The sequence below is a fragment of the Elaeis guineensis genome, chromosome 7 (assembly GCF_000442705.2).
Source record: "Elaeis guineensis isolate ETL-2024a chromosome 7, EG11, whole genome shotgun sequence".
Lineage (NCBI taxonomy): Eukaryota > Viridiplantae > Streptophyta > Magnoliopsida > Arecales > Arecaceae > Elaeis > Elaeis guineensis.
In genome coordinates, this window is record NC_025999.2 from 5407001 (window position 1) to 5430746 (window position 23746).

General features: G+C 40.8%; 1 protein-coding gene across 2 annotated transcripts; it reads right to left on the reverse strand.

The window, feature by feature from the left end:
- Nucleotides 1-379: 379 nt before the first annotated feature.
- On the reverse strand, nt 380-23275 carry LOC105049226 (protein FAR1-RELATED SEQUENCE 7). 2 transcript variants are annotated; one of them, XM_073260652.1, is made up of 8 exons: nt 21715-23275; nt 21417-21494; nt 2147-4199; nt 1934-2055; nt 1765-1839; nt 1631-1663; nt 1207-1321; nt 380-789 (listed from the first exon to the last, which is right to left on the reverse strand). In XM_073260652.1, exons 1-7 carry the CDS (start codon nt 22813-22815, stop codon nt 1208-1210), a joined length of 3576 nt encoding a protein of 1191 aa, XP_073116753.1. In that variant the 5' UTR covers nt 22816-23275; the 3' UTR covers nt 380-789; nt 1207. The 2 variants fall into 2 exon arrangements, with proteins under 2 accessions (XP_073116753.1, XP_010927107.1); XM_010928805.4 differs by having other exon boundaries at nt 1631-1690; nt 21715-23271.
- Between the last annotated feature and the right edge of the window lie 471 nt (nt 23276-23746).

Consider the following 23746-nt stretch of genomic DNA (forward strand, 5'->3'; position numbering starts at 1 on the left):
AAAAAAAAAAAGCCTTTGATGGCAAAAATCTGATCTTTAAGAACACATACAAAGGGGGGGAATGTGTATCCATCAAGTTATATAATTAAAATCAAACCGAAAAACATGACCATCCAAATTTATTTTCCCATATATAGAAAATTTTGGGCCTAAATAATCTCATCTTCCATGGATGTCTCCCTAGGTAGAATGTCATTGTAAGGGCAACCTTAAAAAACTTGGAAGGTGAAAATCTAGTCTCAAAAAACAAATACAAAGGTGGTGCTATTCTAGATAAACACACACACAGGCAACATAAAAAGACTTTCACCAAAATAAGCTTTTTTCCAAATGAATGATCAATATCAACAATCATGCAACCTTTGGAGTGTTCCTTCGGTGAAAAGATGAAGAGCTCAAGGCAGGTGAGATGTGATTTATTAGTAATAAAAATAAATACAAATTCGTGGCTACAATGATTATTAACAGCAAAGTCGATCTCAAGTACACAAAAGACAATGGAAAAGGCTAAATGGAGAAAAAGAAAGAAAATGACAGACTTACAACTCTGGAAGACACCTACTGATTTGTATCCCCTGATTTCTACATATATTTTTCAATGTTTTGCTCCAAACCTGACTAATATTTGCTGATTATGCATGTCTCACATCTGAAGTTTGCTGTACAGAATTTTAGCTGCAGGCACATCAAGTGGACGATGGTGAGATAGTTTACAAACTTGCATCAAAAGAACTTTGCCTTCCATGCCAAAATAGACCTCCAATCAAGATTTTGGGGAACAAGATAGACCTGTCAATATAAAAGAAGCAAGGTATATTTCATTTAGCATCATTAGTTAGAATCTCCGCAAAGCTAACATGGATGGAATTTGAGATAAAAGTTTTAGAAATAGAACTGTCAATGCCATCAGATATACACTTAATCAGAATAATGGCCAAATGAAGATTCATAAAGTTATTACCAATTAGCTGGTACAAGTCTTGATGTTACAGTTATGGTAGTTTTAAAAAAATCTCTGCCACCTCCAAAAGCAAAGTAGACTTTTAATGACTATTATTCACAGTCCACAACACAGAAGTCACAGACAGATGGTTCTTAAATCATTCCTTCTGATCATACCGATGATGGAACTTTAAATGATAAAACCATGGGCCAAATAAAAAGAATTGAAAGAGGATTATTTAATTATGGAATAGTGGAACACACATCATAAGAAATCCCACACTGGAATAGCACAGTGCCCTTGGTCACCTCCCTGGTGGTCCAGCTGAGAATTGTTCCCAACAAACTGCAGGGCATGCATATCAGGAGTTGGGTAACCCTGCACCACATTCTCAAAAGATTATCCAAGTTAGTAAAGTGAAAATATATGAAACTGATACAGTAAACCTAAACGTTAGCCACTGCCTCATGGCATGGCACCTGACCAAGAAGTCACTATTTATATCAAGTCAGAGACCATGGGTGATTACAAAATAAATGGATAAAATTGGAAAGGAAGAAAAAAGGGGGACAGAGAGAGTGAACGAAGAGGTGGCAAGGCATGTCAGGCAAAGTTGCAGTGCTGCAAAGTAGTGTTACTAAACACAAGATCATGGAACAATGATACTATGTCAAGTAACATAATCACCTGAGTCAAGTGGGCACTGCCATGGAACAGTTGCTGGTGTAAAGCAGAAGATGAAGAATCCTGCATTGTATATAAACACATTCAAATCCAATTGACAATAAAAATATCTGAAACACAGATCAATGCAGACTAACCTGACCAAATTGGGTCATGGGACGAAAGCCTTGGGCTGTGCCAAGTCCAAATTGATGAGGAGTTACATAAGGACCCTATGACCCAGCAAACATGAGTTTTGCAAACATTCAATATTATGTTAAGTATACCCTTAAGGTCCCATGTACCTAAATGCAAACCAAAATTCACCTGCATAAAATGATTTGGTGCAAGGAACTGATTAGAAGGATTTCTTGATGGAGAGGGAATGTTGTTTGGTGCTACATCGGGTTCATCATCCCTCGATCCAACTTCTGCCTCCTCAGGTTGTCCTATAACCAATCATTCTATAAGCCAACTAGAAAGGCTACATGAACATAAAAGAGGGATGAACACATAAAACTTTGCAAGATTCGCACAAACCTTTTCTCACTTTTTGCCTTCTATTTGTCTCCTGTTCACTTTGATGCCTGCGGCGTACACTTCCACTATTCTTCTTTTTCCCACTCATCTTTTGGCTTTCATGGTTATTATCATGGTGTATATCTCCACTCCCAATCAGATTATTATGTTGACCCTTTGAGGCATTAGCAAGGGATGGTCTCTCAAGAAGCTTTGTTTGCAAAATTTGCTCAACTTGTTCAAGAAATTGATCTGCTTGGTTAACCATCAATGTGAACGTGTCCTGATTTTCTGCAGCCCTTGATGCAATTTTATATAATATCCGGCAAAGAGAGTTATAACGATGCAGTTGAGATGTCTTAGGATCACCATCAAGCATTAAACCATGACCCTCTCTTATGCTTCCAGCTTTAGCATCCTTTCTCCACCTCTTTAAAATGTATTGTGGGGGTAGCTCTTTAATATTTTTGAAATCAAGTACTTTCAGTACATGACAACACTGAATACCAACATGCTCAAACTTTCTGCAACTACACATGACAGAACCATCTGATGAGTCAAACCTAATAAAGTGCTCTTTACTTTTATCCTTGACAGTAGCCCCGTAATCAGATAATGTTCCAACTTCACCACAACTATAAACCATGCAATCCATGAACAATTCAAACTCCCTTCTGAACATTTCAAACACCACAGGTGTGTATGCATTTGCAGCCTGCCACAACAGCCTCAAAGGAGGTATTCTAGGAGTACCTTGGTTTGCATGATAATCAGCCTGTACCTCTGCATATCGTCGCTCATGTAGCAACATCTCATATAGTTTAAAGAATTCTGATATATCTTTTTCTGAGTTCAAATATTCCTTCAGCACAGTACTTAAAGTTTCCTCTCGTAGTGTGCTTTTTATATCTGCACAGAATATATGCCAGCTATACACCAAAGCCCATTTCTCCCTTTCCTCATATAGTTTAGTCAACCACTCATTATCTTTGAGATTGTACTTCTCTAGCATGGAGTTCCATGCTGCAAGAAACTCCTCCTCATCCTCAAAATCATAAATACATTGGCTGAAATCATGCACAAAAGTTTCAGACCCTTCAAAGACATGGGCTAAGTGCTTGACAGCATGTTGGTATATTTGCCACACACAACAATGTTGGGTGGTATCTGGCCAGACAGCACCTATTGCATTGCTTATAGCTGCACATCGATCAGTCAATATTGTTTTCGGTTGCTTCCCACTCATTGCAGCTCTGAATGTCTCGAACAACCACTTAAAAGATTCCATGGTTTCATCATACAGAAATGCTGCACCAAAGATAACAGATTGCTTATGATGATTGATACCAATGAATAGAGAAAACGGCCTGCCATAATTATTTGCTTTATAGGTTGTGTCAAAACATACCACATCACCAAAATAATGATAGTCTATCATGGATTTTGCATCTGCCCAGAAGACATTGGTCAGTTGATCATATTCATCAACCTGAATGGCATAATAGAAAGAAGGATTATCACCTTTCATCTTCTGTAAGTATTCCAACATGGCTCCTGTATCACCCACCTGCGTATCCTTCCAACGTTTTGCCCGCAGATAATTTTTATATCCAGCAGGGATTAGACTAGCCTTTTCACAACCTCTAGTTTGAACCTTTGTTAACAACTTCTGAGACTTTAACATCTGAATATCTAATGGGGCTGCAAGCTGATGGTTATGGTCAGACACAAATTCAGTCACACGGTATTTACCATTTGATGTGATTTTAATAGCCATCTGTGCAGGGCAACCGGTTCTTGTTTCCGGCCTAGGTCTCTTTGCCTCATTCTTAAGGCGAAACCCCTCTCTTGAACACACATACACCCTTGATCTAGTAATGTTTCTGGCAGATTTATCGCACCCACCTTTCCGAACACTGAAACCTATACTTCCAGCATACTTGACATAATACTCATAAGCTTTATCTTCATTTTCAAACACCATACCAACTATTGGCACTCCCCCAGCATTTGCAACTACTTCTTCAGGCAATTCTGGCTCTTCTTCTGCTGGTTCCTCCTGTCTATTCAAGGTCTAAAACAACTCATCAGGTTTTCGGGGAAATGAAGAATCCACAAATAAACAGCATGATGCACATGAAATGTTAAGAAGTATTAATAAGATGACAGATGCAGAAAACCTCACCACTGATACATTTACAACAATTATTTACGAACATCTGAAATGAAACAGCTGCATATGGTACAAAGAATTACTCTAAAGGATGCACTAGGTGGTCCTAAGGTTATTGCTCCATGCATGGTAAAAAAAAAAAAAAAGGAACAGGCCCATTTCTTCCAATTTAAGCTGCATAGAGGTGCAAGAAATTAAACATTCACAAATAACCATAATTGTAACTGTTGAACCTAATCCCAACTATTTGGGGGAAATAGCATGCTAGAGTCCAGAGGAAGGGCTAGAAACTTCGACCTTGTAATTAAGAATCACATGTTTTTTATCCCTAAAAATAAGCATGTGCAAGTAAATAAATGTAAGAAAAGGTAAAGATCTCTTATATTCTTGAGAAATACTAGGAAAATGATGGGTCATGCCAACATACATATATGGGCCATAAAGATATGAAACTGCATAAGAAAGCCTCTTTATTATTAAAATAGAACCCAGCACATATGATGCAGGTAGCACTATATAAGACTAGACCAGACATATAATGCACATGATTAAGGAAGAAAAAAGAGGAGACATGGGAGTATGGCTTGTGGTACACTGAAAGGGGGGAAAGCTTGCACACATAGAGCTTTCCCTTTGTTCTCTTCCCGACGGCATTGAGACTTGAGATGCCTGCCTACATAGGGCAATTCAGCTCGAAAAGTTCAGCTACAGAAAGGCACTCGGCTACCAACAGAAAAGTCCAATCACTTGGGTTTCTCTCATTAAAATAGTAGAAATGCAGTATTTGATGTATCTGTGATCACATCTAACATTGGGCAAAAAGGACAGCCAAGATATCATGGTTGTGGGAAGTGATGAGATGGATTTGAGCCATGATGTTTGATTGGGAACAATTGTGAGAGCTGTATAGACTTAAAGACAGACAGATAAAGAAGCAATTAAAAGTTTGAGCTATACTAAGATTAGATCACGGCACGTAATGTACACTAAAAAGAGGCATGGATTGCTAACTGCCACATGATTAATTTTTTTCCCTACTGTTAATGTACGATTATGGATATACATACTTTTAGCTAGCATTACATTTTTCCCTGCAGTTTCAAAGGAAGAGTCGGAAGAAGAGGAGATGACAATGAAAGGAAACTTTTCCTTAGGTCTTAGTATGACCTAATAGATGATGTATAGGGTAAAACTGGAATGAAACCTGATGCAATGTAGATCAAATCCACAACAGGCTAGATCTGATTTAAGATAAGATCTGAGTTGCATGTTGGATTTTAAGTTGTGAACTAAACTTCAGACCTTGTTTGCTGAAAATTGGCAAGGGGAACATCCAAAAGTTTAGATGGCAATCATACCCACAAATCAGAGCAGACAAAGGCGATTCCTCAAGCCTCAGTAGGGAGACACAATGAATAAACAGATGGGAGTAGAATTAAACCAGATTTATCATTAATGTTCATTATAACTCAAAATTTTGGAGACAGCCTTACAGATAGATAGATGGTCCATGATGAATTCTTAAATCCTAGGAATGTTGTCAAATCACCTAGACAAAATTCATAGGCAGTCAGGCAAGTGTTTGAATGAGAAAATCCCTAAAAATAGACAGTTGTTTGTATTTCATATATACAGAGTCATATATGGTGTACAAAAAGCAAATCAACAAACATCATATTGATGAATGATAAAGTTATCTAATTACTTAAGTTATGAAACAATAAAATGCATGATTTAATACTTAGTAACATTTCCATTGAGTGATTTAAAGTATTTAAAACTGAGTTCTTCGAAACAACATGTTCAAGTGTCAATTAGTATTTTAAGAGAAGATATTATAAATGGATACAACTTCTTTCTCACGTGAAATAAAAGTTTTTACTTAACTATATAGCTAATTAAATAATTTAAAGCCTTTAGTAAATCAACAGCCTGACACAAAGGCAGTGCCTAGGCAACCAGGTGCAACCAAGACACTTTTGCAATTGCCTTCTTTCAAGGCTTGGAAAGCACCAAGAACCTAGGTGCTTGGGTTGTCCAAGTACCCAGGCAAGACCACCAAGTTGCCTAGGCAAGACCACCACCATAACACCTATCCTTGGTATCTTGGCACAATGTATCAGCTTATATTCATCAATACTATTGCATTGGTCGAGTATAATTGGAATCCAAAATCGTACTGAAATAGTCAATCAAGATCACTGAAAAAAAAAAAAAGGATCATACTCCAGTAGTCGTTAGTTCAGCAAAAGGTGCACTCATGGAAAATGTATTTCAAACTTTTACCTAAACTTTCTAACAAAACAAAGTCGCACAATCCAGTTCAGATTCTAGCTAGGACTCCTCGAGCAATTCTAATACAAAGAATTGATTCTTTTAAACTAATCTTAATTAATAAATACAGTTAAAGATTGAATTTTACACCTGAATCTAACTGAATTTTTGCCTGACGACTTCAATAATCGAAATATGATTCATCAAGATTTGGTAATGCAGTTAGCCCACAATTTGTTGCTCATACTTCAAAGATTGGAATTGAATAACCCCACCGGGGTTCGGGATCTTACAATCAACAATATGAATCTTACAATCCAAATAAATGGCCCTAAACAATATGGAACTCACATAAAACAAGATTAATGAGGATAGCAAAATCTGGGCCATGCTATGCATTGAATGATTCCTTGGATCCCAAGATCCCACATGATTACATTATTCATATATTATACTGTATAGAATTTCCATCTACTATAATTTATTTCACTTTTTGAATATTCAAATGATTTTTGCATCACAGATAATCTCTAGCACGTGACTTGTAAAGAGTAAATCTTCATATTCCTACAATCATTTGTAAACGGTCAGCGCAATAATCTACTGTTGGGAGTAATTTGGAATGGACCGATGATGTATGAAGATTCAAGCCCATTGTGATCCATTGGATCTATATCAGCGCCTTTCAAGCGGCCTAATTGTTGCGGTTTGTCCGACCTTTGATCGGCAAGTATTTATCCCGACCTCTGGTCGGAGGCTATTCTGTCCGATCTCTCGTCAACATGCTCTTCATCCGAACCCTTGAACAAAAAAAGTTTGATCCAACCCTTGATCGGCACGCCACACTCTCTGATTTCTCCTCAGAAACAGATTGATTGGGCTCAAATCCAAAAGGCAAATGCCAACTGGTCATAGCTGCTAACGCTATCTGGCCATACTATCAATGCTATATGAGCGTAACCACCTGATCCTGAGAATCTTTCAGCTATAATTGTCTGATTTTGAGAATCACAGCTAAATAATCACACCAGATTTAGCCAGCCAGTCTATCAAAAACGGTCACACAGCCATTTCTTCTATAAATACTCAAACTCCGAGGATCCAAGTAAGCAATTTATCTCAGAGAGCTAAAACTCTGCTTCTCTGTTTGCGCATTCTGACCCGAGTATCGGAGGATCCTCGCCGGAGAATAATCCTCCGGTCCGAACTTTTTTACAGGTTGCTCCAGCGCTGTGCTTCTCGATTTTTCAGCGTCAATCAGAAACAAGCTGCAACAGATAGAGGAAGGGCCAAATTTCAGATCCTGTAGAAAGAAGCAGACAAGTCAGAAACTCTTAAAGATGGCTCCACGTAGGACTTCCTCCCGACGAACCAACACCTTTACCTCCCGACAGGTGCAGAATGAAATAAATCACTCTGCTCCCGCACCTCCGACGACGGTGGAAGTTCCTGCGTCGGTGCACCAACCCACGGCAGTGATCGTGGAGCAATTCAACCTACTTTTCCAGCAGGTGCAGCAATTAACAGCTATCATTCAGGCAGTGATCCAACCTTCACCGGCACCACAGGCAGTGATCCAGCCTTCACCGGCACCACAGCTGGCGAATCAAATCTAACGACTGGCGGTGGATCATATCCAAGAGCCAGGGAGACGACGATCTCTGAGTCTTTTGATCGGGGCATGATTCAACCCCCGGCTGACGATCTCCTCCGCGCTCTGAAGTGCATACCAACCGAGATGTGGAAGTCAAGCGAAGACTTCAAGAAATGGATCGAAAGATCCAGCAAATTTGCAACAACCCATCAGCCTCGTCCAACGGATTCGATTCTGAACCGCCTTTTGCGGCAAGCATCCTCCAAGAGTCTATCCCACCAAACTTCAAAGTTTCTTAGCTGGAGAGCTACGACGAGACCACAAATCCTGCCGATCATGTCAATAACTTCCGAGAAGTCATGCTCCTTCAGGAAGCCTCTGATGCTATCCTGTGTCGAGCCTTCCCCTCCACTTTGAAAGGGGCAGCCCGACATTGGTACTCTATTCTGAAGCCAGCTTCTATTCACTCTTTTCGACAACTGAGCCAAACTTTTGCTGCCCACTTCACCAGTCGGCGACAACAAAAGCACTCGGACTACCTCCAAACCATCAAACAGAAGGACGAGTCCATTCAGTCTTACGTAGCTCGGTTCAACGGGACTATGTTGGAAGTTCGCGATTTAGATCACTCGATCGCAATATCCATCCTGAAGGATGAATTGTTGATGGACGACTTTTATTGAAGACCTTCCCTGGGATTTTTCAGAAATATTGGTTCGGATAGAGAAATACGCCCGATTGGAAGACTCTCTGGTGGAAGAAACCGTCTGAATAACCCCAACTGTGGGGAATCAAGAGCAGAATGGGGCTCGCTCGTCCAGACAAAATGGTGGAAATCACCACCGTTGAAGATCTCCGTCGAGAAGGCATATTTCACCAAGAAGAAATCGTTCACCTCCGAGGCGAACGGGTGAGCTAACTCCTTTAAATACTTCTAAGAGAGAGATCTTGATGGAGGTGCGAGCCGAGCTGCCTCCGCCTCCTAAGATGCGGACAAATCCAGGATGCCGCGATCCAGACAAGTATTGCCTCTGTCATCGTGACCATAGTCAGGATACTGAAGATTGTTATCAACTCAAGGAGAAAAATGAGCGTTTGATTCGGGAGGGGAGACTGGATCAATTCATCGGACGACAAGATCCTCCACGCCGATATCTTCCAAGAGTCAAGCAGTAACAACAGAGACATCCCGTGCTTCAGCAGCGACAGCGCCAACCCCCTCAGCCTCAACCTCAGTCGGCACCGGCACAACCACGGGAGGAGGGGCAGGCAATAGTAGAAGATCGACCCTTACGGGGTGAAATTCATATGATAACTGGGGGGTCGTCTGGGTTGGAGGAGTCGCATGTGGCGAAGAGGCCTCGGTTCGAGGAGCTAATGATCTTCACAGAACAAGATGCTAAAGGTGTACAAATCCCGCACAATGATGCGGTGGTTATTACTGCTAATATAACTGACTACAATGTACATCGCGTTTTCATCGATAATAGAAGTTATGTTGATATTTTGTACTTTGCTGCTTTCATTGCAATGAGATTTGTTTCTAAACAGTTGAATAAGTTCAGTACTCCAATCCAAGATTTCTTTGAGAGTTCGATAATTTTAGAGGAGACTATCAGACTGCCCCTTATCTTAGGAACCAAACTCAAGCAGGCAACTGTTCATGTTGATTTCCTTGTGCTTAACCTGCCATCAGCCTACAATGCAATACTTGACCGACCAAATCTAGGAGCACTGAAGGCAATGGCGTCGAGCTACCACTTGATGATGAAGTTCCCGACGGAAGCTGGAGTGGGGCAAATCTGAGACAATCAGGCTATGGTCCGACAGTATTTTGCTGCTAAACTACGGGCGAAAGAATAGCCGACAGTGTCTCAACCTGAACTCCCAATAGATTTGGACACTCGTGATGATCTGATCAGGGAGCATGCTCGATCGTCCGAGGATCTAATGGAGGTCCCCTTGAGGAAAGAAAATCCCCATCAAACTGTGAAAATCGGGTCATCTATAGATCAGGTAACCAAAGCTCGGCTAACTGCTCTTTTGCAAAAAAATGCGAACCTGTTTGCTCGGACGGCAACGGATATGCCTAGCATAGACCCACAGGTGATGACTCATCACTTGAGAGTGGATTCGACCTTCCATCCTATAAAACAGAAGAAGAGAAGCTTTGCCCTAAAGCGTCAGAAGGCAATTGCTGAAAGATGGACAAACTAGTCAAGACCAGCTTTATCCGAGAAGCAATGTATCTTGACTGGCTCGCTAACTGGTGCTAGTTAAGAAGGCGAATGAAAAATGACGCATGTGCATCGACTTCACTGACCTAAATAAAGCCTGCCCCAAAGACAGCTATCTTCTCTCTCGAATAGATCAATTGGTGGATACCACTTCTGGGCACGAGCTCCTCACCTTCTTGGATGCCTTCTCCAATCATAACCAAATTCGGATGGTACTTGAGGATGAGAAAAAAATGGCCTTTATTACTGACTCTGGGCTCTATTGTTACAGGGTGATGCCCTTTGGGCTAAAGAATGCTGGAGCAACATATCAGCGACTGATGAATAAGATATTCAAAGATCAAATTGATTACAACATGGAGGTCTATGTAGATGACATATTGGTAACAAGCCAAGCCATCTCAGATCACATAGCCGACCTCTAAGAAATCTTTAACACCCTACGCCGATTCCAGATGCGGTTGAACCCCATAAAATACGCCTTCGAAGTTAGCTCTGAAAAGTTCCTCGGATTTATGGTCTCCCGACGAGGAATTGAGACGAATCCGGAGAAGATTAAGACGATTCTGGAGATGTCCCCACCAAAAAATGTAAAGAAAGTCTAGCGTCTCACCGGAAGGATTGCCTCACTCAATCATTTCGTCTTCAAATCGGCTGAGATGTTTGCCTTTTTTCCAAATCCTCAAGCAGCCGAGGGACTTCGAATGGATGATTGAGTATCAGAAAAGATTTGAGTTGAAGCAATACCTTAGCTCGGCACCCTTGCTTACAAAGCCCCAACTTGAAAAAAAATTGTTACTCTACCTTGCCGTATCTCCGTCGGTAATTAGTTCGGTTCTTATCCGGAAATGACGAATCCAAAAACCAGTGTATTACTCAAATAAGATCCTTAAGAATGCTGAGACCAGGTACACAAAGTTGAAAAAATTAATATTTGCTCTGGTTGCAACGGCAAAGAAGCTCTAGCCCTATTTTCAAGCTCATACAATAGTGCTGCTCACGAATCAGCCAATCAAGACAGTCCTACACCGTCCGAACACGTCGGGACATATTGCAAAATGGGTCTTATAACTCTCTGAGTTCGACATTAAGTTCCGCCCGAGGCCTTTATCAAAACTCAAGTCTTGGCGAACTTCATCCTTGAGTGCACCATCCCCGATGAGGAGGGCTCAGAGGTTGCACAAAGCAGCTCAATGGTGCTAGGGGAACAAATAAATATGGACCCTGATCCTGAAGATCAGTGGATTCTTCATGTGGATGGGTCATCCAATTCATCAGGATCAGGGACCGGGATCATCTTAATCTGACCGAAAGGTGATGTGGCGGAGTATGCTCTGCGATTTAAATTTCCAACCACCAACAATGAGGAAGAGTATGAGGCTTTAATTGCTAGACTTAGACTTGTAAAGGATATGAGAGCCAAACACTTGAAGGTCTTCAGTGACTCTCAACTGGTGATGAGGCAAGTCAAAGACGAATATGAAACTCACAGAGAGAACATGAAGAGGTACCTCAAAAAGATAAAAGAACTAACTACATTTTTTCTGAGCTTTGATATCCGAGAGGTACCTCGGACACAAAATACATGGACGGATGCGCTGTCAAAGCTAGCAGTCTCTCTACCATCCGAAGTCCAAAAAGAAACTTACATCGAGGTATTGGAGAACTCAAGCCTGAAAGAACCTCTTATTGTTCAGCAGATTGAAGAAGAGCCTTATTGGATTGACCCCTTGCTGAAGTACCTCAGATCGGGTGAATTACCATCTGACAGTCGGAAAGCTCGAAAAATCCGTAAGCAAGCTGCCTGCTATGTGCTTCATGATGACAAGTTGTATAAGCGGTCCTCTCTCCCACTTTTGAGGTGTCTGCGATAGTTCGAAGCAAACTATGCGCTAAGAGAGGTCCATAAGGGGATTTATGAAAATTATTTGGGCGCAAAGATTTTTTCTTACAAAATCCTTTGGTAAGACTATTATTGGCCCTTGATGCAAAAGGATACCTTCGATTTTGTCAGAAAGTGTGATCGCTGCCAGAAGATTTCTAATATTCAGCATCAACAAGTGGTGCCCCTTACTTCTATCACCGCTCCATGGCCTTTCACTCAGTGGAGAATAGACATCCTGGATCTCTATCCTCAAGCCTTAGGTCAGCGCAAATTCCTCCTGATGGCCATTGATTATTTCATAAAGTGGATGGAGACTGAGCCTTTGACCCGAATAACAGAGGCTAGAGTTAAAGACTTTATTTGAAAATCCATTATTTGCCGCTATGGTCTCTCGAGGATGCTGGTAACTGACAATGGCAGGCAATTCAGTGGCTCACGACTTCAAGAATTCTGTGAAGACCTTGAAATTGAACAACGCTTCACCTCAATCGAACACTCACAGGCAAATGAGAAAGTCGAAGTAACAAATAGGACTCTCTTGCAAGGTCTGAAAGCTAGACTTAATCGGACTGGGGGTCCTGGGTTGACGAGTTGTATCATATGTAGCGGGCATACCGAACAACTCAGAGAATTCTGACTAGAGAAACTCTATTCAACCTCGCATTCAGAACTAAGGTAGTTATACTGGTTGAGATCGAACTTCCTTAAGAGTCGAAAAGTACAACGAGGATACCAACTCTGAATGGTTACGAACCAACCTTGATCTGATTGAGGAGAGCAAAGAACGAGCTGCTGTGCGAATGGCATCCTACCGACAAAGGGTGGCCAAGTACTGCAATTTTCGAGTCAAGTCGAAGAAATTCCGAGTTGGTGATCCGATGTTACGGCACGTCGAAGTCTCATAACCTACGGAGCGAGGAAAGCTATCACCTAATTGAGAAGACTCTTATCAGGTGGATGAGAAAGTACGTTCCGAAACTTATAAACTGAAATAGCTTGATGGAACTCTGCTCCAAAGATCATGGAACTCAGCTAACCTCCGCATATATTATCAATGATATTGTAATTTTACTGAAGTATATGCATGAATGAATACTTCGATTTGTCAATGTTGGTCTTTCCACATATAAGTGTGAGTTATATTTGAACTCGACCTTTGATCGGCCTCAAGATATTAAAAACCTCAGATCGACTTATATTTGAAACTCGATCTTTGATCGATTTCGAGATGTTAAAAATCTTAGATCAGCTTATATTTGAAACTCAATTTTTGATCGGTCTCGAGATGTTAAAAATCTTTGATCGACTTATATTTGAACTCGATCTTTGATCGATCTCGAGATGTTAAAAGCCTTTGATCGATTTATATTTGAAACTCGATCTTTGATCGGCCTCGAGATGTTAAAAACTTTTGACCGGCTTATATTTGAACTCGACCTTTGATTGGCCTCGAGATATTAAAAGCTTTAGATCGGCTTATATTTGAAACTTGGCCTTTGATCGGCCTCGAGATGTTAAAAATCTTTGATCGACTTATATTTGAACTCGGCCTTTGATCGGTCTCGAGATATTAAAAGCCTTTGATCAACTTATATTTGAAACTTGGCCTTTGATCGACCTCGAGATGTTAAAAGTATTTGATCGGCTTATATTTGAAACTCGACCTTTGATCGATCTCGAGATATTAAAAGCCTTTGATCGGCTTATATTTGAAACTCGGTCTTTGATCGGCCTCGAGATGTTAAAAACCTCAGATCGGCTTATATTTGAAACTCGACCTTTGATCGGCCTCGAGATGTTAAAAGCCTTTGATCGGCTTATATTTGAACTCGATCTTTGATCGACTTCGAGATGTTAAAAGTCTTTGATCGGCTTATATTTGAAACTCGACGTTTGATCGGCCTCGAGATGTTAAAAGCCTTTGATCGGCTTATATTTGAACTCGACCTTTGATCGGCCTCGAGATGTTAAAAGCTTTTGATCGATTTATATTTGAAACTCGATCTTTGATCGGCCTCAAGATGTTAAAAGCCTTTGATCGGCTTATATTTGAAACTCGATCTTTGATCGGCCTCGTGAGGTTAAAAGCCTTTGATCGGCTTATATTTGAAACTTAGCCTTTGATCAGTCTCGAGATGTTAAAAGCCTCAGATCAGCTTATATTTGAAACTCGATCTTTGATCGTCTTCGAGATGTTAAAAGCCTCAAATCGGCTTATATTTGAAATTCGGCCTTTGATCGATCTCAAGATGTTAAAAGCTTCAAATCGACTTATATTTGAAACTCGACCTTTGATCGACCTCGAGATATCAAAGCCTTTATGTTTTATGGCAACCATGTAGAGTCAGTATGATTCAGAACACGACAACATAAAAAAATAGATATATATAAATATAATAAAAATACGTACATGAACGCATGGTTGGAAAAGTAACTTTAATTCCAACAGAAAGCATTTATAAGTCTGGTCAGCTCTGTCTGACATTACAAAATAGAGAAAAAATAAAATGAAAGAAAAGAAAAAGTTAGCTATTCGACTGGTGGGGCATCATCGGTTGGCTGCACCTCTTCGATGCACCGCGCTCTGTGGAGAATCATGAATTCAAAAAATATGTAAGTATTCGCTCGTTTTTCATGTAGCTGCATCAAAGCGTCTTCCATGTCCATCTCGGGGTTGGGCAGCTCGAACAGATCAAGCTGTGGGTACAAAATTTGAAGTGCATTCCGACAGAAGCTGTAGTCGGAATGACGCCCAACGGCAAATATTGTTGGATCGTCGACTGAGAACTGTCCATCAGCTGCTCATGAGATCCAGAAGAAGAAGCTCCTCCTGTCGGAGATTGGCTTTCTGATTCTCGCTCTTCCGACCAAGATCTTTCGTCATGGGAGACCGAAAGAAGCTCTTTCGAGCTAACGTCAACAATAGGAGCAGTCACTTGGATGCCTCGCTGTTGTACATCCTTAGGAGCGACGACGGTCTTCTTGCCACTCAATGCCCTTTGCAACTTCGAAATTTCCTCTTTGACATTGTGGAGTTCGTCTTGAAGTTGCAACGTCCACGTAGACCTTACCCATCCAAATTCCCTACACTTGATCAGGGACTCCAAGGTGCGGATTTCTTCATGAGCATAGTCAAGCTGACGACGATATACTGTCAATTTCGTCGTCACGCCCCAGGACTTCATTCCCGCTGCGTCGAATACCCTCTGTATCTCTTCCATCAATTCTACCTTCTTGGCACTGTGTGCCACAACTCCTTGCCAAATTTCTTGTTGAAGTCTATTGACTTCTTTCTCAGCCTCGTCAAGTTTCTTCTGAGCCTTTTGAATCTCTCTTTCCGATTGGCGGCCTCTCCTTCGAAGAATTTAAGTTTCTCCTCAAAGCTCTTGATATGAGCTTTAATATTAACTACCGTCATCGAAGGAAGAGTGGTCAGTAAAAGAGCAGCAACTATAGGGCCGACATCGGAAGCATCATCTACCGACTATACAAACAATTGAAAGTGATAAATTCAAAAAGCTCATAATTTCATTTCATTAAATAAAAATTTCTTATAGAGATAAAAAAAAAGAGAAAAAGGGGCAAAAAGTACAAGCATTCAATTTCTGACCTTCTATTGGGGAGTTGTATCTGAAGAAGGCTCGGAGAGACCTGCATCAGCAGTTGAAGAGGAAGGCGGCTCAGCAACATTCTCCTTCTCAGAGACGGGGAGCTCAGAGGTAGTGTAAACTCCCTCGTCATCTTCATCTTCATAGTCCAGGAAGGTGAGATCAAGCTCCGGATGCTCCTCTTCTATTGACTTTCGCAATCAACCCAACCTTCTTTGTGAGCCTTAATGAAAAATTTTTTCACTGAAGGTCACATGGCTATTGCGGTATTCTTCAGATGCCTTAAATGCCTCCACTGCTCAAGCCATCTCCTAAGTAAAGACAGGTAATGCCTTCAATTTCTCGACTGAAGAATGCTTGGCATCTTGAATGTGCTCCTCGATCTTTCTCTCAGCCTCTTTCTCCCTTTTCAGGATGAGAGCGAGATCGGCCTCCACCTACCCAAGGGCCCCCTGGAGATTTTTGGCCTCAGTCTCTAGTTTTTTAATTTTTGCCCGAGCTATCTGAGCCTCCGTCTCAGCTTTCTTCTCAGCCTCTCACGCCTGTGCCTTTCTGACCGAGCGGTCCGACAAATTAACGAGAACATGGAGCAGCTGCATTTCAAATCAACTAAGTTAGAGAAAGTTTAAAAGGGAGGAGGGGTGACAGGATAAGTGCTACACCTGGTGACCCATAGTCAAAGACAGTTTCCTCAGACTGGAAATACTCATCTTGTCCATCTACTCCAACTTTGCCAGAATTATGGAATTCTCAACAGCTTCTCGAACAGCCTTCCAGTCTTGAAAAAATAGACCCTTCGGGATGTCGTCGGAAAGAGCCTCATCATCGTCAGCCTCCTTAGAAGACTCAACTCGAGCAGAGGTCTTGGAAAGCTAAGGCTGCTCGATAATTTCTTCTCGTGAGTCGATGGTCAGGGTTGGAGTAAGTGCAAATGTAGCCAAAATTGCTCCGATCTCGGAAAAAACTGTTTGATTGATAGTGACAGGCTCTCGGCTGAGTTCAGCAGATTTTGACTTTTTCTTCCTCTCGGTCCCGACAGTCTGAGTCTTCCTCTTCTGCAGAAGAGAGGCCTTCAATTTCGCAATATCCTTTGCCCAGGATTCTATTTCTACAATTATTCAACAAACGTCGGGTTAGAAAGCTATATATATATATATATATATATATAATAGGAAAAGTATGAACGACCCTACTCACTCCTGAGGTCGCTAGAGGAGAGCCCAGCCGAGAAAAGGGATTCACCGGATAAAAGCTCATTCAGATGAGGAGTATTGCGATCCAGGAGATCCCTAAGCTCTTTCTTTTCCTCGGCACTTAACTCTACAGGCTTCAAGGATGAAGCTTCGATCCGACCCTAGTTCGGAAGCCCCCAATCGTCTATCAAAGCACAAGAAATAAAAAAGAAATAGCTCTTCCATCCATGAATGGATGAAGGAGCGCCAGAGACCAAAGGAGAGACACCCCTCTAGGAGGAAACATACAGCCAGTCGGCGTATGGGTGTTTTTTTAATGTGAAGAGGGCTCGAAAAAGAAGAATTGAAGGTCGGACTCCCATTCGAGAGCAAAGTATAAGAAACCCTATAATGTATCTAAAGGAGTTTGGGGACACAGCACAGAAAGCAATCCCATAGAACCTAAAAAGCTCAAAGATGAAGGAAAAAATAAAAAATCTAAGACCATCCCGTAGATTTTTCTCATACACCGTGAATCGACCTGGAGGTGGACTGTGGACTGTGGACTGGAGAATTGGAATCAAAAAGTTCAAGATGGAACTCCTCCGAAATGTAGTATTGGATTCGGAGCAACTCTAAGTCACCTAAAGTCAGCTCGGTTTGGATCTCTCCAGGTCCGACCAAAGAGTTGGTTTTAGACCTAGGGCTTTTTAGATCCTTCACTTTCTTTCGCACATGACCCTCGCTCTTAGAGTTTTCAAAACCCACCGTGGAAACAGAAATCTAAAGGGAAGTGAAAAGAAAAAAAATCAAGAAGGTAAGAGGGACTTACCTTTAAGCAAGAAATCAAAAGGAAGTAACTATCTTCTGAGGGCTCTTCGCATGGTGAAGAAAGAAGAAAATCTATCTGTAGGAGCTTTGGAGTAAGAAAAATGGCAAAGAAAAAAAGATTTTACCAAAATCAACAGAAGGAGAAATAAAACAAAAGAAGCCGTTCTTTTAAATAAAAGAATGCACATCTTTCGAAGGACGTCAAGTCGGTACAAATTCTTAATACGGACCACGCATCAAGCTTTCATTAGCTCAAGCTGGCCGATGGTCTTCACATTCAATGCGTCTTAGCAGAGAAAAGTGACGTCTGCGCAGATTTCGAAAATTTCATCATTAATTCGACAATTTTTTCATCTAAAAAATCGTGCGCAGATATTTGATTTAAAAAGAGCTCTTCACCTCCCCAGCCATTCAAAAATGCCAAGATAAATACTCCCATAGCCCGACCAAAGCTCGGACTGGAGAGTAGGGGGTATCTGTTAGGAGCAATTTGGGATGGACTGATGATGTATAAAAATTCAAACCTATTGTGATCCATAGGGTCCATATCAGCGCCTTTCAAGCAGCCTAATTGTTGTGGTTTGCCCAACCTTTGGTCGACAAGTATCTGTCTTGACCTCTGATCGGAGGCTATTTTGTCCAATCTCTCATCATCGTGTTCTTGATCCGAATCCTTGGGCGAAAAAGATTTGATCCAACCCTTGATCGGCATGCCACACTCTCTGATCTCTCCTCGAAAATAGATTGATCGAGCTCAGATCTAAAAGGCAAGCACCAACTGGCCATAACTGTCAACGCTATCTGGCCATAGCTGTCAATGCTATATGGGCGTAACAACCTGATCCTGAGAATCTTCCAGATATAACCACCTGATTTTGAGAATCACAACCAAATAATCGCACCAAATTTGGCCAGTCTATCTACCAAAAACGGTTACACAGCCGTTTCCTCTATAAATACTCAAATCTCGAAGATCCAAATAAGTAAGCCATCTCAGAGAGCTAAAACTTTGCTTCTCTGTTTGCGCGTTCTGACTTGAATATCGGAGGATCTTCGTCGGAGCACAATCCTTCATCCGGATTTTTTTGCAAGTTGCTCCAGTGCTGTGCTTCTCGATTTTCCGACATCAACCAGAAACAAGCTGCAACATCTACCTTAAAGGATATTAAACTACCATACTTGAAGAGATGAATCATGCATCATTGAACATGTTTAAAATTATGCCTTCTTCTATCAGAAGGAATACTAAACTCACTTTTATGATGCCTTATCAAGTTAAATCACAGAGAAGAAGCAAACTATAGTTACAAAAACAGGAGTGACTGGCCAAACCAAGGGCCCAAGTCACCAAGTAACAATCCAACAATGGACATGGAGACAATTAGTTGAATTAAGTCATAATTTAAATTTTTTAATAATTAAAATATTAAAAAATTAGATGTAATATAAAAATATGCATAATTATTTATAATTTTTATTTTTTGCCGAAAAATATTTTTATTTTTTCACATTAAATATTACTTTTTGAAACACATTGGTCTACATCATACACTACTCTTTTACTATAACATAAAATAGAAAAATTATGGTTCATTTAACTAGGGAAATATATAACACATATGGATATTTTTATTTTATATAGTTTTAAAAGTATCTAGATGCATTAGATGAAGATATATTTTTTTTAAATTTTTGTATATATTTTTTCTTTAATTTTGCATAAAAATAATTGTTTATTGTCTTTATTATTGCAAAGAATTGATTATCAAAATAGTGAGTAAACAACATTTCCAAGTAACATAGATATAGTTTATATTGCCTGATAATTTTTCAAGAAGTGAAGGGTGTCCTAGTGGTTGATAGTTTGGTTAATAAACTAAGATCGTGTGATTGAATCCTGACTCAAATTATTTTTTCCCAAAAATTCTGCTGGCTGGTTCACCCACCCACCCAGTTCATTGGTTTTTAGAAAAAAAAACCAGCCGGGACACCGATTCTCATGCAGTTCAACTGCCATTTCCAGTCCTATAAAAACCTGGACCAGCTGAGGATCCGGTTCAACAGTTTCTTGATAGGACCGGGCCAACCGGCTGATTCGGTTCAGTCTTTATAATTATGAAAGAAGCAACTACATCTTCCCTTAGATGCAAAAGAAATCATCTTTGCAAATCCATTGATGACAACAATGGAAATATGGACAATCATTTGTATTTTCTACATGCCTTTGTCATCATATATGCATTGGGTCATTAAGACACCAAATAGACTAATATGATGATAATATAAATATATGGAATAACCATACTTGATTTTTGTTCCAACCAACATGTCATATGGTGCAGGAATTCGCAAATTATGTTCAATTTTTTATTCAACAAATTTAAAATTGACCCTTGTCTACATTCTCCACATTTTTATGTATTGCTAATTTTAAAATAAATTAGAAGAAAAATAATCTTAAGATCAAAAAAATCCAATCTAAACTAAAAATTTTCCCCCTTGTACAGTTCATGACTTAAACTTGATCTTGATAACACTATTATCCTGAACTTTAAGAAATCAGGCAACGAAAATGATACAACATGTGCTTGCCTGCCATCATCTTGTTTTATGATGAGCATGTGTTATATAGGTTCCAATCCAACTTCAGTTTATGTTGGTGGCAGCTAAACCAGCACAGTCCCCATAGTTACATGGTTTTGATGGCTGAAGAGACATCAGTTTCAAACCCTTGGCATGGCATTTACAGTCAAAGCACATGCCACTGAGACAGGTATAGAAACCAACCCCATTGCATACATGGTTGACATGAGGAAATAAAATTACATGAGAACACCATCACTTTTCTAGCAATTTCCGGATTATGATGTTCATACATCAGACAGACCTGCTAGAAGCACAACCATTGCTCCAAATAAATAGGCACCATATTAGAGTAAAATTTTTAATGTAGTCAGATATGTAGCTGAGATTTAATATTTGTGTGAAATCATTTCCATACTTTCTTCATGATCATTTGATGCTTTTCACTTCTTACTCCTTACCTGTACGTGACAATACATGCTGTTAGCTACCTCGTGTTAGTTTATGGCTTACAAGTCAAAGATTTTCATTTCATATATTTAAACCAACTTTTATTTCCTCATACCATTATCAGAAACAACATGCACATCCAAGAAGTTTCCCAGTGTTCTTTTACTTGAAAAATTAATAACGTGTGCCTTATAGGGTTTGACTTTTTAATGCACCAAAATGATCATTTTAATAAAGTTGACCTTTCTTAACTGTAAAAGCAATGTCAATTTTACCCATAAGTATTTTAACATGCCTTACAATTATTCTGACATGCCAAGGCATGGAACAACATTATATTAGGTACTCTACTTTTTGGCATGAAGCAAATGTAAGGCTTAACTGATTCATATTTGAGAAAGAGGGAGATGGGAAACATTTCTATCAAATTTCAAATGCACTATATATAATTTTAATCTAAGATTTCTACAAGAACAAATATTACCTGCATCTCTTCTTTGCTAAGAAATTTGCCTCCAACACCTCGCTGCCTTCTTTCTGCCAGAGCTTGCCGGGAAGGAATCTGCAGAAAAGCATACATAAGCTACGGAATCAAATCACAAATTTTAGCAAAACTGATTACATCCAATGCATATTTAATATCCTAAGATCTTGTATACAGAGATAGAGAGAGAAAGAGAGAATCTAATCTTTATTCATTAAATCAAATGCTGTACCACTAAGATTACCTCTTTCTTCCCCCCTAACACTGTCAATAGATGGTAGGAAATTCTGAGAATTACCTTAATGGATCTATCAACAGCTTGTCTATTGCCCTTCTTCTGCATGTACTTGCGAACTATATCCCTTCTTTCCTCGTGGGTATAACGTGACACCTTTATTCCAAGATCTCTCAGCAACTTAGACTGAGCTGGATTCGATACCAAAGGTACCTTCCCACCATCCTGGCCCTTGCCCACGGCAGCCGAATCCTTTCCTAAATTAATCTCTTTTAGTGGTTCTTTTGGCATCATATCCTTCTTTGCCAAAAATGTTCTTTTTTTCGAGTGACCACTTTGGGCCTCTCCTCCGTGCTCATCGCCCACTGCCCCTGCCTTCTCCGACGAGCTCTCGACCTGGATTATCTCCACCACTTCACCATCTTTCTTAGCTTCTTCCGCATTCTTTTGAACTCTCTTCTTATAAGGACCGCGCTTCCTCTTCCTCGCAGCACTATCGGCAGCACTTCCATAGGGAGGATAACTCCCTTTCGAGCACAAGAACCTCTGCATGATCAAAATCCGATTACCCCTCGACCGTTTCCCAGAGCCAGTCTGTGCCTTGAACCCCATCTTCTCACTGTAAGTACTATAGTATGCCTTCGCAGCCGAGATGGAATCAAACTCCATGTCCATCCTCGGCATAAGCCCACCGCCGGCGATCGTTCCGGCGGGGTCAGGCGGCGGCTCGAGCGGGTGGGTGTGCTCCAACACGACTCTTGAGACAGCCCACCTCCCGCTCTCCTTCCTTACCACCTCCATCATCGCCCGGCACCTCTCCTCTCCCCCCGGTCCGCCGCTGCCGGCTTCTCCGGGGGCGCCCGCGGCGGCGCCGCCCTGCCGCATGGAGAGGTAGCTCCGCATGATGTAGGCCACCCGAAGGGCATAATCATGGTAGAGCATTTTCCCAGCCGGCAGCGGGGCCTCCTCCTTGGGGTCCTCAGCCGGCGGCGAGGCCAGTTCGGCGGGATTGCTCGCGGCCGGATCTTGGGGTCTATCCTTAGTCTCGTCTCGTTCTTCTTGGAGCCTCTCCTCGGTCTTATCCTCCTCTTCCGTCTCTCCATCTCCTTCCTTCGGCTCGCCCTCCTTCGCGCCGTCCTCCGTTATCTCGGAGATCAGCACCATGGCGGTGGAATTCGAGGGAAATCGAATGAAATCAAAACCCTAGGCCGAGAAAAATCTGATCTTGGGAACCTCAGTAGAAATTAGGGACGGGAAACAACCCTAGAAGTTCCTGTTTGAAACCCTAGGGGGATGGATCTTGATCGGCGGGGAACTGGGCGATGAGGAGCGGTCAGGTGCTTCGCCAGGGAGGCGGGGATGAACGGCGGGGCGAATTGGGACGGAGGAGCGGATCGCCGTGGAACAAGAGAGTTGTGTCGCCACGCGAGTGGAGGGGCGACACGTACCCAGGGGCTGGAGTAGGACCCACAAATGGTTGGATTCATCCTGGGTGGCCTACGTGGCGGGAGATAAATTGGGTGTCCTGCGCTGTTAACGGTGGAGATCGGCTGTTCGCTGGGAGCTGATCGGGAGCGTGTATCTTTGGGACGTCTGAACTCGGAAGTCAGTGCCGCAACGATTACCCAAGAACGACCCCCGGCATTTGAACCCGGTTGATGCGGGTACCTGATGACAATTTTGCCCTCGGAGGTTCCTAAAGAACATGGGGCATGTGTACACATATTTGAGTAATATTTTATGCACCACATGTGGTGAATGAACCCACAGCGAATCATCCAATTACATTAGATCAATAATTAATAATAAAATAAATATTTAATATTATTTAATTTTTTTTATAAATTTTTTATCAAAAATATTTTTTTTACATAGAATATTATATAATATTATTATTTTTTGATATTTTATATGATTTCTATGAATATATATGGCAATATATATGATTTTCTATGAATATATATATATATATATATATATGACATTTTGAACAATATACATCACTTTCTAATATTTATATAACTTCATGTCAATATATATAATATATTGAATAATATATATGACTTTCTGTGAATATATATGATATTTTAAATAA